Source organism: Sander vitreus, chromosome 11 (assembly GCF_031162955.1).
Source record: "Sander vitreus isolate 19-12246 chromosome 11, sanVit1, whole genome shotgun sequence".
NCBI lineage: Eukaryota > Metazoa > Chordata > Actinopteri > Perciformes > Percidae > Sander > Sander vitreus.
In genome coordinates, this window is record NC_135865.1 from 30126904 (window position 1) to 30144403 (window position 17500).

Genomic DNA, 17500 nt, shown 5'->3' on the forward strand with positions numbered 1-17500 from the left:
GAAGAACAGGACAGTTGGGTTTAGGTAAAGAACAGGGACGGTTGGGTTCAGATAAAGAAGCAGGACAGTTGGGTTTAGATAAAGAAGAACAGGACAGTTGGGTTTAGGTAAAGAAGAACGACGTTTAGATAAAGAAGGACAGTTGGGTTTAGGTAAAGAAGAACGTTTAGTAAAGAAGAACGACAGTTGGGTTTAGGTAAAGAAGAACAGGACAGTTGGGTTTAGGTAAAGAAGAACAGGACAGTTGGGTTTAGATAAAGAAGAACAGGACAGTTGGGTTTAGGTAAGAAAGAAGGACAGTTGGGATTTAGGAAACGGGACAGTTGGGTTTAGGTAAAGAAGAACGGGACAGTTGGGTTTAGATAAAGAAGAACAGGACAGTTGGGTTTAGGTAAAGAAGAACGGGACAGTTGGGTTTAGGTAAAGAAGAACGGGACAGTTGGGTTTAGGTAAAGAAGAACGGGACAGTTGGGTTCAGATAAAGAAGAACAGGGACGGTTGGGTTTAGGTAAAGAAGAACGGGACAGTTGGGTTTCAGATAAAGAAGAACGGGACAGTTGGGTTTAGGTAAAGAAGAACGGGACAGTTGGGTTTAGGTAAAGAAGAACAGGACAGTTGGGTTTAGGTAAAGAAGAACAGGACAGTTGGGTTTAGGTAAAGAAGAACGGGACAGTTGGGTTTAGGTAAAAGAAGAACAGGGACAGTTGGGTTTAGGTAAAGAAGAACGGGACAGTTGGGTTTAGATAAAGAAGAACAGGACAGTTGGGTTTAGGTAAAGAAGAACAGGGACAGTTGGGTTTAGGTAAAGAAGAACAGGGACAGTTGGGTTTAGGTAAAGAAGAACAGGGACAGTTGGGTTTAGGTAAAGAAGAACAGGGACGGTTGGGTTTAGGTAAAGAAGAACGGGACAGTTGGGTTTAGATAAAGAAGAACGGGACAGTTGGGTTTAGGGAAACGAAGAACGGGACAGTTGGGTTTAGGAAAAGAAGAACGGGACACTTGGGTTTAGGAAACGAAGAACGGGACGGTTGGGTTTAGGAAAGCGTGACACATGGGACACGATCCCCGGTCTCCTGGTGAAAGTCCTGTGTTGTTTGACCCATCCACCCCCCACAACCAACCTCCCTATGCGGATTTTCGGCCTTTCATACTACTCACTACCGTAGTCGCTCGGGAACGGGTTGGAAATGTTTGCTGCACGTTAAATATCTCACATTTGCTTTTGCACGCACAAGTGGAAAGCAGCAACGTCTTTATCATCGAGGAAAAAATATACAGAAAAACGTTCTGAATTCTAAAAAGTCATTGATAAATGACTTAAGGGTTATAAGGATGCAAAAGAGAGTACATACTTACAGGCGATGACAAAGACCAGAGACAAATGTGACACTATCATCAGCGCATTTCATACGCATCAGACTAAAAAACAAACAAACCAAACAGCCTTGAATAAAATAACAAGAGAAGAGGGAATGTAACAAAGATGGCCGCTCTCCCCTACAGAGCTGTTATTACTGTAAAGGTTGTTAACGCGAAAGTTACGAATGTAACTACGGTTCTATGAATCCTGACTATTCCCTTTGTGCATGTGCAGTTCGAGTATGTATACCAACAATGTCACTTGTGACCCCTGGATGACCCGGGAGAGACTATATCTTCCCGTGTCATCAGGGGATCTGTTCCTATGGACTTTTCTCACGGGAACACGAGTTTTTCCCCAGAGCACTCTGGCGGTCATTCTGGATCATAGAACCGTAGTTACATTCGTAACTTTCGTCCTGTTTCATCCCTGCTGTCCGCCAGAGGAGGTACTTAAAGCCCTGAATGACTCATACGTACCAGCAGAGTCACGAGGAATCCAGAATACCCACCTCAATGAAGACAGTCAGGGGACCCTGGATGGAGGACCACCCCCAGTGGATGGGGAACAGTGACATTAACCCTGTAAAACCTGGAGAATGTGCCTGGCGATGCCCACGATGCAGCAGCACATATTTCCTCCAGGGGTACACCTCTCAGGGCAGCCCACAAAGTGGAAACACTCCTAGTAGAGTGGCACCTCATGCCAGATGGCAGGGGGTGGTTACTCACTCCATATGCATAGCTAATATTCACAAGTGGCAGAGGCGCTGTTTGGAGACAGGGCAACCTTTATTCGGGCCACCATAGCAGAGGAACAGCTGTTCTGACCGCCGAATGCCCACGGTAGCAGCAACATAGGCCTAGAGGTTGGTCGAGTGTGAATGGGACAGCACTTTTGGCAGGAATGCAGTGTTCAGCCACAGCGTGACCCCCGAGCCGTCTGGGATCCACCTCAGACATGAGGCAATCACAGACAGAGCGTGTAGCTCACTGACACGCAGGGACTGAAGTTAACTGTTTTGGCCACCAGCCACACAGGCTTTTTACCAGCCAGTTTTTTTGCCTCATGAAGGTGAAATACAGGGAATCCACAAGCATCGTTCTTGAATTGTTAAGAATACACATTTAAGTGCTGTCAAGTTATTAATGAAATCAATATAATTAATGACTCTTATCAAACATATTTTTTTTATCTTTTTTATTTAATGATTTCCTGTCAGAGACCGTCCTTTTTAGCTCAAATCCAAGCAAATGGTGCACTTGGTTGAATTGTGAAAAGAACAACAATGGCAAAAAACCCTACTCTGAATCACTCAGTTCTCATTAGCTGCCAAGGTTGCAGGTAGATTGACAGTTTTACCCGCCAATGGCAAAATTTACCCGCATTTGGTGCGTGGTCGGGTGTTAATTTTAGGCCCTGCTGACACATCTTGCTGAGGTAATGGCCAGCAGGAATTCAGTCTTAATCGATACCCATTTCAGCCCTGCCTGTGCCAAGGGCTCAAAGGGGGGCTGGCACAGAGCTCCAAGCACCAGGAGCAGGTCCCATGTTGGGGGTCTTGGGGCTCTAGAGGGATGCAACCTCCAAGCCCCCCTCAGGAAGAGGGACAACAGAGTGTGACTCCCACAGTGCCACCAGCAACCCTAGCATGTCAACGTGATATAGCCACATACACCTTCAGGGTAGAGGGAGACCTGCCTTCATCCAAAAGGGATTGCATGAACTCCAGAATGGCAGGCACGGGCACGGATCCACACTTTGGCCTGTACACCAATTACAGAAACACAGCAACGAAGGTTATATAAAGCAAAGAAAAAACAACTTATTACTGGGATTGGGAAGCTAAACGCTCCCTTCACCGTCGAGACTCACTCAAAAGCCTCCGTAAAAAGATAGCTTCCTAGCGCCGAGCTGTCGCGGTCTTTGGAGGACGAACAAACTGTCGCTGCACCGACCAACATGGTCACAAGGCCACCAGTGACGGCAACGTAGAAAAAAGCTCAAGTTCAAGGCTTCAGCCAATGTTTAAGTAAACACAACTGCACGCGAGAAGAAAAAAAGGAACAGATCCACTCATGACACCAGAAGAAATGGGCTGTGTCTCAAAGCTCCTACTTGCTCACTTCAAACACTTAGTTATCGTGGCGATAACGCACTGAAAAGTACCAGGATGACCCCCTAAAAACGGTCAAAAAGTTCAGTGTGGAGCGATGGACACTACTCGCACTAAAGCGGGCGCCATCTTGACTACAAAGCTGAAAGGGGAGGGACGAGGGACATCAACCGGCAGCTGATTGGGACGAACACGTCACGTGGGTCTGGCTTCTCCCGAATTTCAAAAACCGACCATAATGGCGGCTTGTTTGGAATACGATCTCGTATTCTACGCAAATAGTTCACCGTAACGTGTTTCTGGAAACATCTGAAGAGAGAAACAGGCCGTGCAGCTGCTGAATCTGTCTTCATTTCAGATCAACAAAGGTCAGTTTAGAAGATGTTCGTCAGATTTTGAGAGGTGGCGAGCGGCGACCGCTACTCATTTGCATACAGGAGAGCTCGTATTTTTGGCGGGCTGGAAAATCACGTTCACGTGTGTTGCGTTCGTCAAGCTCACCCCGCTCGTCATTTCCGGTAAGTGTTTTAACATAAGTGGTCCCTTTTTGGGACAATACTAACCATCGAAAGTGGGACTACGGCAGGAAGTGGTCAGTGCACATTAGTCAGTCCCAGTCCCAAACGTGATCATGTGATCTCATAGTTCAATGCTTAATCAGCCAAAGTCTGCATATTTATGCGGGGGGCACTTTCGCGCATAAATTGCCGATTTCCGATGCAAAATATGCGGGACTTGCATGATTTCATAATCCCTGCATTTTCGTTGCAAAAAAGTCCCAAATATCCATGCTATAGCCACGATGAAACCGCAGTTTCTGCAAGTTCCTGCAGTTTCATTGCATTTTTTAAGAAAACGTGACGCATAATCAAGGATTTTTTGCCATAACAATCACAAAAAAACTGATAGAAGTTAAAGATCAACAATAAAAAAAAGGAGTGACTGGTTTTTAAAGATATTTTTAAGGGTTTTTCCTTTAGAACAGCTGAAGAGGGACAGGAAATGGGGAGACACAGGGCGGATGACACGCAGCAAAGGGCCTCTGCTCGGACTCGAACCCGGGCCGCTGGCAAGGACTGAGCCAACACGGGCGCTCGCTCTACCAGGCGAGCCAGAGGCCACCCAGAGTGACTGGTTATGTTTTGGCATTTTTGGCCATTATTTTTCAGACATGAAAGGGAGAGAGAGGAGGAACGACACGCAGCAAAGGAGCCTCGGCTCGGATTTGAACCCGGGCCGCTGGCAGGACTGGGCCTACACGGGGCGCACGCTCAGGCGCCCCGAGCAGGAAGTTGTACCTGTTGGCGAGGCGGATGTCGGGCGTGCGGCCGGGCTGACTCGGGGGTCAGGGAGCGGGGAAGCCGAGCCGCCGTCTCTCTCCATCGTGGAGCAACATCAAGGACTTTTGCCCGCAACAATCACAAAAAAACTCAAGGCATTTTTCTGGAAGGACTGACTAGTGGTGGACTGACGGGACGTAAGAGGTGGACTGACGGGACGTAAGAGGTGGACTGACGGGACGTAAGAGGTGACTGACGGACGTAAAAAGGTGGACTGACGTAAGAGGTGGACTGACGGACGTAAGAGGTGGACTGACGGACGTAAGAGGTGGACTGACGGGCGTAAGAGGTGGACTGACGGACGTAAGAGATGGACTGACGGACGTAAGAGGTGGACTGACGGACGTAAAAGGTGGACTGAGCGTAAGAGGTGGACTGAAAGAGCGTAAAAGGTGGACTGACGTAAGAGGTGGACTGACGGACGTAAGAGGTGGACGGACGGACGTAAGAGGTGGACGGACGGACGTAAGAGGTGGACTGACGGACGTAAGAGGTGGACGGACTGACGGACGTAAGAGGTGGACGGACGTAAGAGGTGGACTGACGGACGTAAGAGGTGGACTGACGGACGTAAGAGCGGTGGACTGACGGACGTAAGAGGTGAACTGACGGGCGTAAGAAGTGGACTGACGGACGTAAGAGGTGGACTGACGGACGTAAGAGGTTGACGGACGTAAGAGGTTGACGGACGTAAGCGGTGGACTGACGGACGTAAGAGGTGGACTGACGGACGTATGCAGAATGAGACACAGCCAAAGTCTCTCCTGGGTCATCCAGGGGTCACAAGTGACATTGTTGGTATACGTACTCGAACTGCACGTGCACTAAGGGAATATTCAGGGCTTTAAGCTCCGCCTCTGGCGGTCAGCAGGGATGAAAGGGATCGGGTAACAGTAACTTCAAATACTAAAATAATCATGGCCGACAGTACAGGCGGGGACGATGTGACTGTATCTTCTTCTGTGGCAGAAAACGGGTCACGCTGTCCGAGCCATCGGCAGGCTGTCGTCCATGGCGATGATGGCCGGAGTCAGCGCCAAGAAGGGCTCGCCCACCGAAGGTACAGACGGACAGGAAGTACACTGCTAATGGCTTAGGAAATCTGTTACTGACTGACTGTGTGTGTGTGTCTGTGTGTGTGTGTGTGTGTGTGTGTGTGTGTGTGTGTGTGTCTGTGTATCAGAGGATAACCAGTTCCTGGAGTGTTTGGAGTACGAGCAGAAGACGGAGTGTAAGCCGACGTTCAGCTCGGTGATCAAAGACGTGGAGGTGGTGGAGGGCAGCGCTGCTCGCTTCGACTGCAAGATTGAAGGTACAAGACGCCGCTGATAGGAAGTACACACACACAGAGACACACACACACACACACACACACACACACACAGACACACACACACACACACACACACACACACACACACACACACACACACACACACACACAGAGACACACACACACACACACAGACACACACACACACACACACACACAGAGACACACACACACACACACGCACACAGACACACACACAGACAGACACACACACAGACACACACACAGACAGACACACACACACACACACACACACACAGACACACACACACACACACACACACAGACAGACAGACACACACACAGACACACACACAGACAGACACACAGACAGACACACACACACACACACACAGAGACACACACAGAGACACACACACACAGACACACACACAGACAGACACACACACACACACACACACACACACACACACACACACAGACACACACACACACAGACATACACACACACACACACACACACACACACACACACACACACACACAGATCAATGGAAACAGCCTCAACTTTTTCCTAAAATATGAGCTGCTCCTGGTCTGTCTATTTCTAGTTTTTGGCTTTAGCGCCTCCTTGTGGTCCTTTGTGGTTTTATCAATGTTTTTCATCATCATTTTGTGAGTCAGGGCCCCTGATCCAGAGAGTAATATATCCATGATACATTTGATGAATGAAGGACAAACTGCAACAGAAGCAAACTCCAGTGATTTTCTATCCGTAATATGTCCTGAATAAGGAAAACAAAGCCCTGAAGAATCCCATTAGGGGGAAATGTTCCAAAAAAGACAAACAATTTCACAAAACTTGTAATAATTTTTTTGTTTGTCATGATGTTAGTAATCAACTCAGTAATTTTCATGGAGATTTCTAAAGGTTAATATTTTTACCCTATTCACGTGAGAAAAATAATGAATACGTGTATAAATTGTCATGCCGTTCTCATTCTGAACTCGTAAAATCAGGACGTTTGGACAGTGGCCGTCAGCGTCTGATGCGACGAAAAGGCGTCTTTCAGCGTGTTTGTGTAACGCACCGAGGAGAGCAGCAGTTAGAGAGGATTTAGAGAGGAGTATGTAAGGAGGTTGGTTGGGGTGGGGGGGGGGATGGGTCAAACACAGGACTTTCACCAGGAGAGCGGGGTTCACGTCCCGCTTGTCCCGCTTGTCCCGCTTGCTATAGTCGCTTTTTACTTTCCTCCCACGTGTCACAGAACCGTACGCCCACCCACGACCCTTTCCTTAACATAACTGCGTCAAAACGGACGTCAATAGTCCCGACCAAGCACGTTTACTTATAGCGCTAAAGGGACGTCAATAGTCCCGACCAAGCACGTTTACTTATAGCTCTAAAGGGACGTCAATAGTCCCAACCAAGCACGTTTACTTATAGCGCTAAAGGGACGTCAATAGTCCCGACCAAGCACGTTTACTTATAGCGCTAAAGGGACGTCAATAGTCCCGACCAAGCACGTTTACTTATAGCGCTAAAGGGGACGTCAATAGTCCCGACTAAGCACGTTACTTATAGCGCTAAAGGGACGTCAATAGTCGACCAAGCTCGTTTTACTTTATAGCACTAAAGGGACGTCAATAGTCCCGACCAAGCACGTTTACTTATAGCTCTAAAGGGACGGCAATAGTCCCGACCAAGCACGTTTACTTATAGCTCTAAAGGGACGTCAATAGTCCCGACCAAGCACGTTTACTTATAGCCCTAAAGGGACGTCAATAGTCCCGACCAAGCACGTTTACTTATAGCCCTAAAGGGACGTCAATAGTCCCGACCAAGCACGTTCACTTATAGCTCTAAAGGGACGTCAATAGTCCCGACCAAGCTCGTTTACTTATAGCACTAAAGGGACGTCAATAGTCCCGACCAAGCGCGTTTACTTATAGCTCTAAAGGGACGTCAATAGTCCCGACCAAGCACGTTTACTTATAGCGCTAAAGGGACGTCAATAGTCCCGACCAAGCACGTTTACTTATAGCCCTAAAGGGACGTCAATAGTCCCGACCAAGCACGTTCACTTATAGCTCTAAAGGGACGTCAATAGTCCCGACCGTCAATAAGAACGACAAAGGCACCTGACCAAGCGTCCAGATTTTGGGTCTTTTTCTAAACTTTCCCCTACTGGGATTCTTCGGGGGTTATTTTTCCCTACTCAGGACATATTAAGGAGTTTGCTTCTGTTTCCTATTTTTGTTAAAATGACCGGACTATGAGGTATTCCCACTTTTTCCCCAATTTATATTCAAGTTTTTTTGTAAAATATTCAGACCATTTTCTCTAAATATTCCTCCCGTTGTTCATAGAGGAAGAGTCATCTCTGAGTTATCTCTGTGTTTCCTAGGTTACCCTGACCCCGAGGTGGTCTGGTACAAAGACGACCATCCCATCAAAGAGACGAGACACTTCCAGATCGACTACGATGAGGAAGGAAACTGTTGTCTGGTCATTTCAGAGGTCAGAGGTCAAACCTTTTACAGGGGGGCGGGGGGGTTCCCATCCCAAATTTACGACCTAGTGTGGCACCCTAACCTTCTGCCGTCAACTTCCCCCAAAACCTACAGACTTCGTTCACAAACTGTGGATTAATGTCTCAAACGGTCAACTTTACTACAGTTAAAAATCACCATCACCAAACCCACCAGACTCCATGTAAATAATCAGTACTTTTATCATCGTAAAACACACTTCATTCAAAGTGGACAGAAACTAAATAAAACTATCAAAAGTCGTCTTGGTTCATCTTTCCACTGTTCCAACAATCACCACTCTGGTTTGGTTGAAATAAACCCTTAATTCACCCATTTACATGTGGAGATATGCTGGCTCTATACACGCTAAAAGTCCTGATTATTTACATGGAGTCTGGTGGAAATATGCTGGCTCTATACACGCTATAAGTCCTGATTATTTACATGGAGTCTGGTGGAGATATGCTGGCTCTATACACGCTAAAAGTCCTGATTATTTACATGGAGTCTGGTGGAAATATGCTGGCTCTATACACGCTAAAAGTCCTGATTATTTATATGGAGTCTGGTGGGTTTGGTGATGGTGATTTCGGGGCTGTTTCATGTTAAACTAAAAGGATCTTACTCTTTAACTAAAAGGTCTATCTCTGTAGGGATCCATCCCATAATGTTGTCAGACACTTAGAATAATAATCTGAGTCTGTCTGCAGCAACAACAGAACTTTTAGTGACTCTAACTGCTGCTGAACATTAGTCCTGTAGGGTAACATTACAGCTTGTTACTAACTGCTGCTGAACATTAGTCCTGTAGGGTAACATTACAGCTTGTTACTAACTGCTGCTGAACATTAGTCCTGTAGGGTAACATTACAGTTTGGTTCTTGTTTAATACTGGACCAGTTTCAGAGATTGTTGTTCACATTAGACACTTCCAGGTCCAGGTTAACATAAAACATAGTTACCCTTTAATATTAATATTTGTACTTCAGAAATGCTGATACTTGCTGGTATAAACCTCCAGGTGTCGGGTGATGATGACGCCAAGTACACGGTGAAGGCAGTCAACAGTCTGGGGGAGGCGACGTGCACCGCCGAGCTACTGGTCGAAGTGATGGCCGGAGAGGAAGAAGAGGAAGAAGAGGAGGAGGAGGAGGAGGAGGAAGAAGAATAAATCAGTGTTGGTCTGGACTCCCACAGGAAGAGGAAGAGTTGTTACTCCTCTTCAGGAAACTATTTTACCCACAAAAGGTTCAAAACCTTCTACCAATAATCATACACTAACCCAGGCTCCATCTCCAGCGCTACGTTTTGGTAGCAGGGGGAATGAGAGGGGGAAACACCAGAGCAGGGGGAATGAGAGGGGGGACACCAGAGCAGGGGGAATGAGAGGGGAAACACCAGAGCAGGGGGAATGAGAGGAGGGGACACCAGAGCAGGGGGAATGAGAGGAGGGAACACCAGAGCAGGGGGAATGAGAGGGGGGAACACCAGAGCAGGGGGAATGAGAGGGGGGACACCAGAGCAGGGGGAATGAGAGGGGGGAACGCAGCAGAAGATCTTCCTTTTCAAACCAAAACGTAGCGGTGGAGATTAAGCCTCCAAAGAGTGTGTTTTCGGCTAAATAAACAAGAAATACAGATTGTGTTTGGCGGAGCAGGTGGGCGGGGTTTATCATGAGAAGATGTGAAAGAGTCACAAATTACAATTACTCACATTACTGTAATTGAGTAGTTTTTTATTGTGTGTTTGTACTTTTTAAAGTACATTCTAAAATCTGCATTTTTGCTTTCACTTGCAGTAAGTTTTTGCTACCTTTTTAAATCCCATCTGACCGTTACGGAGTAAATAAAAAGGCTTTCTAACGTTGTTTTGGCAAAGTATCTGTCAACAAATGTAAATGGAAAGCGTGATTAGGGCTTTGTGCCCGTATGACATTTAAAAAGACTTTTACACTGAGTACATTTTAAAGAAGCTACTTTCTACTTTTAATTTTTCTTGTACTTCAGTAAAAGTTCATCAAAGTAATAGTACTTCAAGTAGAATATGTTTGTACTCTATTACTATTACTACTCTATTAAACTCCCCAGTCAAAACTCTAACTTAATATCGTGATCTAACTATGTTGTATGCTAAGCCCCGCCCACCTCAGGTTAGCCTCTGTTCATTGGTGGGTTTCCTCTCGCAGTTTGTGTCATCGCTCTTTCTATAAAGACTCCACAGAGTTCTACGGTTAAGACGATGACCAAAACCTTTCTGAGGAAACACACGGATGAAGAGGGGAAACACATGCTGTCCTGAAGGCTAACGGTACGTGTCCACGGGGGCGTTTTCTGACCGGAGGAATCGCAACACTTCCCAGCATTGGATGTACGCTTCACGAGCTCGCCACTAGTGGTTATCAGTATCTCTTACAAGCAAAGACAACACACAATTCACTCGCAGCTTTCCAACCGCTTAATTGGAAGTTAACGAACTACGAAAATAGTTCACTGAAATGTGTTTCTAAAAACTCTGTATTTCACACATTTTGCAACTCTGAGACTTGGTACGTGACTACGTGACTAGCTACGTGACTACGTGACTAACTACATGACTACGTGACTAGTTACGTGACTACGTGACGAACTACGTGACTACGTGACGAGCTACGTGACTAGCTACGTGACTAGCTACGTGACTACGTGACTAGTTACGTGACTACGTGACTAACTACATGACTACGTGACTAGCTACATGACTACGTGACTAGCTACGTGACTACGTGACTAGCTACATGACTACGTGACTAGCTACGTGACTACGTGACTAACTACGTGACTACGTGACTAGCTACGTGACTACGTGACTAGCTACGTGACTACGTGACTAACTACATGACTACGTGACTAGCTACATGACTACGTGACTAGCTACGTGACTAGCTACATGACTACGTGACTCAGCTACGTGACTAACTACATGACTACGTGACTAGTTACGTGACTACGTGACTAGCTACGTGACTACGTGACTACGTGACTAGCTACGTGACTACGTGACTACGTGACTAGCTACGTGACTACGTGACTAGCTACATGACTACGTGACTAGCTACGTGACTACGTGACTAACTACATGACTACGTGACTAGCTACGTGACTAGCTACGTGACTACGTGACTAGCTACGTGACTACGTGACTAGCTACATGACTACGTGACTAGCTACATGACTACGTGACTAGCTACGTGACTAGCCATGACTACGTGACTAGCTACGTGACTAGCTACGTGACTACGTGACTAACTACATGACTACGTGACTAGCTACATGACTAGCTACGTGACTAGCTACGTGACTACGTGACTACGTGACTAGCTACGTGACTACGTGACTAACTACATGACTACGTGACTACGTGACTAGCTAACTACATGACTACGTGACTAGCTACGTGACTACGTGACTAACTACATGACTACGTGACTAGCTACGTGACTACGTGACTAACTACATGACTACGTGACTAGCTACGTGACTACGTGACTAGCTACATGACTACGTGACTAACTACATGACTACGTGACTAGCTACATGACTACGTGACTAGCTACATGACTACGTGACTACGTGACTAGCTACGTGACTAGCCATGTGACTACGTGACTCAGCTACATGACTACGTGACTAGCCACGTGACTAGCCACGTGACTACGTGACTAGTTACGTGACTAGCTACGTGACTACGTGACTAGCTACGTGACTACGTGACTAACTACATGACTACGTGACTACGTGACTAGCTACGTGACTAGCCATGTGACTACGTGACTAGCCATGTGACTACGTGACTAGCTACGTGACTACGTGACTAGTTATGTGACTACATGACTAGTTATGTGACTAGTTATGTGACTACGTGACTAGCTACGTGACTAGACTAGTTATGTGACTACGTGACTAGCTACGTGACTAGCTACGTGACTACGTGACTGGCTATGTGACTAGCTACGTGACTAGCTACGTGACTACGTGACTAGCTACGTGACTACGTGACTAGCTACGTGACTAGCTACGTGACTACGCCAGCAGGACGCCCCTGATTTGCATAAAGTAGCCTGGATTAAACTTTATGCAAATAAGGAGCGGGAAACTCCCTGCCCTGTCTCTGGAAGGTCGCCGCGACAATACGAACACAATGAACTACAAACATGGAAATGGCGCTGCCTGTTGACACGTACGTTAGCATTAAGGTACAAAATGTGTATTAAAGGTAACATAAATAATATTCAGCTGCAGTTTTAAGGGCCCCTTCAGCAAAGACTCATGGGAGTTGTAGTTAATGTTTATCTTGGGAGTGCTGTACTTGATGCAGACCTGCTGCCTGTGGGAGTCCCGGGGAGGAAGAGGAAGAGGAGGAGATGATCTTAGCTTTATATCCACAGAGTTTCGTCACCTGACAATAATACGGCTCACTGTGAGAAAAGCTCCACGTAGCTAATGACTCAAAACAACACAGCAACACACAACAGCGAAGAAAACTACATTAATCACCTAAAGATGATCCAGATTTCCCTGATAAACTGAGACAGGAACATGGCTGAGTGTAACTGTACGTCCACACTGCCGCCTCCGCGAGCTTCTAGAGATACAGGAAGTCATTCATCTTCAATGGAAGCTTCTCTCAGCTACAAGGAGCGTCAAATCTGTCGGCGTCGCGTTTTGGGCGTTTTGAGCGACCAGAGCGTCAATCAGAAAGCTGAAAGTAGGTCAACGTTATGGTAATGAGTTGTGACGTTCAGCAGCAACCAATCAGAACATAGACGTCCTTCACGCTGGCTGAGCCTAGAGAAACATACGATGTAAGCTGTCGTTCCTACCAAACATTAGTTCAGAGAAAAAGGAGGAGGAGCTCATCATGGCCGTTGCTGGGCTCCCTATCATTGATGATATCTGCGTACAGGGACCAGTTAACGTTACCTGCAGGTCACATGGTCTCTAAACAGTCCGCTCACGGTGAAGTCCTGCACGCATCAACAGCTGGCGGCTGCTCGCTCTGCCTGCACGCTGCTGCAGTTCAGCGGCTAACGAGCGAGCTAACTGCTAACATACACCGCTGCCACCAACAACCAATACACATTCATCATTATATATGTAATGTATGAAGGTTTCTAGTGTCAGTGTATCGGCCAGCAGTGGCTGCTTGAGAAGAATGATGGAACATATACGCTGCTACGTCAGAGCGGCCAAAGCCTCAAACAGCTTCCCCGTACTTTTAGACAAGTGTCCTCGACCAGCGGCCAGAGCTTCTTTGCAGCTCAAGTCGGCGGCGGTGTGAACGTACAGTTACACTTCACTAGAACTCATTTCAGACACAACTAACTTCCCCTTTTATTAGCTTTAGCACCTGACAATAAAACACGACAGAACAGAAAACCTGTACATTAATTCAGCCTTTAAAACCAGGAGAAGTGAACACTTGCCGTATTACGATACTCAAAATCGAACACGGTACAATGTTAGGAATGTCCATAGAAATGTAATATTCTGTGTTGATATGAAGGGATTTTCTGTAATGATTTTTCCCAGATGTCTTTCCATCATTCCCTCTGTCTGGACTAAATATGGCCCTGATACAGGCTCTATCTGAACTAAATTTGGCCCTGATACAGGCTCTATCTGAACTAAATATGGCCCTGGTACAGGCTCTATCTGAACTAAATATGGCCCTGATACAGGCTCTATCTGAACTAAATATGGCCCTGATACAGGCTCTATCTGGACTAAATATGGCCCTGATACAGGCTCTATCTGAACTAAATATGGCCCTGATACAGGCTCTATCTGGACTAAATATGGCCCTGATACAGGCTCTATCTGAACTAAATATGGCCCTGATAAAGGCTCTATCTGGACTAAATATGGCCCTGATACAGGCTGTATCTGAACTAAATATGGCCCTGATACAGGCTCTATCTGAACTAAATATGGCCCTGATACAGGCTCTATCTGAACTAAATATGGCCCTGATACAGGCTCTATCGGGACTAAATATGGCCCTGATACAGGCTCTATCTGAACTAAATATGGCCCTGATACAGGCTCTATCTGAACTAAATATGGCCCTGATACAGGCTCTATCTGAACTAAACATGGCCCTGATACAGGCTCTATCTGAACTAAACATGGCCCTGATACAGGCTCTATCTGGACTAAATATGGCCCTGATACAGGCTATATCTGAACTAAATATGGCCCTGATACAGGCTCTATCTGGACTAAATATGGCCCCGATGTCTTTACATAATTAAAACATGTCAATGTCAAATGCTTTCAATACATTAATTGAAGAATTGATTAATTAAACGGGTGAATTGAGATTGATTTATCGTGCAGGCCTAGCTGCTACTAAAACCAAAGTGCCTTAACGCCTCAGTGACGCAGCTCTGTGGATACACGGCTCAGAAGGAGATAACTTATATAACAATAACCCATTTCTTTAGTCTATAATCTAGCTGCTCCCTCTTTGCATCCGACGCCTTCAGCTGAGAAATGTTGACTGTGTCAGTGTGTTTCTTCTCTTCTGTTTGAGCACTTTTCTCGTTTGTATTTTTGTCTTCGACAGCAGCAGTTTGCTTCCAGCGAACGTCACCTCTGCCTTAACTCGTTCGCCTTAAAGCGACACAGAGACGCTTTCAGATTCCCGTCTGGGTGGTTTTAAACTTTTCTACCACATATTTGTCACGTTGCTGAATGAAATACGTAACTTTTTCCTTCAGGCTGCCACATTTGTTTTAAAGATGATCTAACATGTCTTACTCTGAAGATGCTACCTTTAGAGGAAAGGCTATTTACACACCGGGGCGTTTCCTTTCGTTGCAGTTGTTTTTGTCGTGAGTCCTTTCAGATGGACCGTGAATATTACTTGGCAATGAAACGACGTAATGTTTTCTCCAAATGTAGATTTTTCACGGATGCACGTAGTCCGAACCCAGAGGAAAAAAGTCGGAATATTTCAAGAAAAAAAGTCGGAATATTTCAAGAAAAAAAGTCGGAATATTTCAAGAAAAAAAGTTGGAATATTTAAAAAAAAAAAGTCTGAATATTTCAGGAAAAAAAGTTGGAATATTTCAAGAAAAAAAGTCGGAATATTTCAAGAAAAAAAGTCGGAATATTTCAAGAAAAAAAGTCAGAATATTTCAAGAAAAAAAGTCGGAATATTTCAGGAAAAAAAGTCGGAATATTTCAAGAAAAAAAGTCAGAATATTTCAGGAAAAAAAGTCGGAATATGGAGCGTTCTCCGTCCTCATATCTAAACCAGAGAAGGTAACGGTCGCGGTTTTAAACATGTGGTTAATGTTGTCAAACGATAAAAATATGGAGGTTTGGGTTCAAATCAGACTTGACATCACTTCCTGAAGGTTACCACGTGACGCAGAACATGACGAAGCTTCGTTTGTTCCCTGAAGTTAAAATAACTCTGTTTCCTTTTCTTTTCTAACGGGACATGAACAAAAAAGATTGGTTAGGGTTGGGAAAAGATCAGGGATTAAAATAAGTAATGAACATATAACTACGTCACGGACGTAACTCCTAACAAGTCACCAAAAAAAGTCGGAATATTTCAGTAAAAAAAGTCGGAATATTTCTGTAAAAAAAATCGGAATATTTCAGTTAAAAAAAAGTCTGAATATTTCTGTAAAAAAAGTCGGAATATTTCAGTAAAAAAAGTCGGAATATTTCAGGAAAAAAAAGTCGGAATATTTCAAGAAAAAAAGTCAGAATATTTCAGGAAAAAAATTCTGAATATATCATGAAAGGTCCTCCACTAATCCGACCCACAGGAGCGTTCTCTGTCCTCATGTCTAAACCAGAGAAGGTAACGGTGATGGTTTTAAACACGTGGTTAACGTTGTCAAACGGTCCCAGTTTGGTTTAGACACCAAAACTACTGAGTTTAGTTGATAAAAATATGGAAGTTTTCAAATCAGACGTGACATCACTTCCTGAAGGTTACCACGTGACGCAGAATGTGACGAAACTTCATTTGTTCCCTGAAGTTAAAATAACTGTTTCCTTTTCTTTTCTAACGGGACATGAACAAAAAAGATTGGTTAGGGTTGGGAAAAGATCAGGGATTAAAATAAGTAATGAACATAACTACGTCACGGACGTAACTCCTAACAAGTCACCAAAAAAAGTCGGAATATTTCAGTAAAAAAAAAAGTCTGAATATTTTAGTAAAAAAAGTCGGAATATTTCAGTAAAAAAAGTCGGAATATTTCAGTAAAAAAAGTAATGAACATAACTACGTCACGGACGTAACTCCTAACAAGTCACCAAAAAAAGTCGGAATATTTCAGTAAAAAAAAGTCGGAGTATTTCAGTAAAAAAAAGTCGGAATATTTCAGTAAAAAAAAAGTCTGAATATTTTAGTAAAAAATGTCGGAATATTTCAGTAAAAAAAGTAATGAACATAACTACGTCACGGACGTAACTCCTAACAAGTCACCAAAAAAAGTCGGAATATTTCGGTAAAAAAAGTCTGAATATTTCGGTAAAAAAAATCGGAATATTTCAGTAAAAAAAAAGTCGGAATATTTCGGTAAAAAAAGTCAGAATATTTCAGTAAAAAAAATCTGAATATTTCAGTAAAAAAAATCTGAATATTTCAGTAAAAAAAAAGTCGGAATATTTCAGTAAAAAAAGTAATGACGGCGTGTGATGTCAGCGTCGTGACGGCGTGTGATGTCAGCGTCGTGACGGCGCGCGATGTGATGTCAGCATCGTGACGGCGCGCGATGTGATATCAGCGTCGTGACGGCGCGCGATGTCAGCGTCGTCACGGCGCGCGATGTGATATCAGCGTCGTGACGG

General features: G+C 45.0%; 1 protein-coding gene across 1 annotated transcript in view; it reads left to right on the forward strand.

Moving 5' to 3' along the window:
- The window catches only part of LOC144525878 (myosin light chain kinase, smooth muscle-like), a 131305-nt gene extending 121410 nt beyond the window's left edge, over positions 1 to 9895 (forward strand). The window contains exons 19-22 of the mRNA XM_078262940.1: positions 5786 to 5876; positions 6000 to 6128; positions 8519 to 8631; positions 9667 to 9895. Coding sequence (XP_078119066.1) covers positions 5786 to 5876; positions 6000 to 6128; positions 8519 to 8631; positions 9667 to 9816 — 483 coding nt within the window. The 3' untranslated portion in view covers positions 9817 to 9895. The remainder of the gene's footprint in view (positions 1 to 5785; positions 5877 to 5999; positions 6129 to 8518; positions 8632 to 9666) is intronic.
- Positions 9896 to 17500: the final 7605 nt, after the last annotated feature.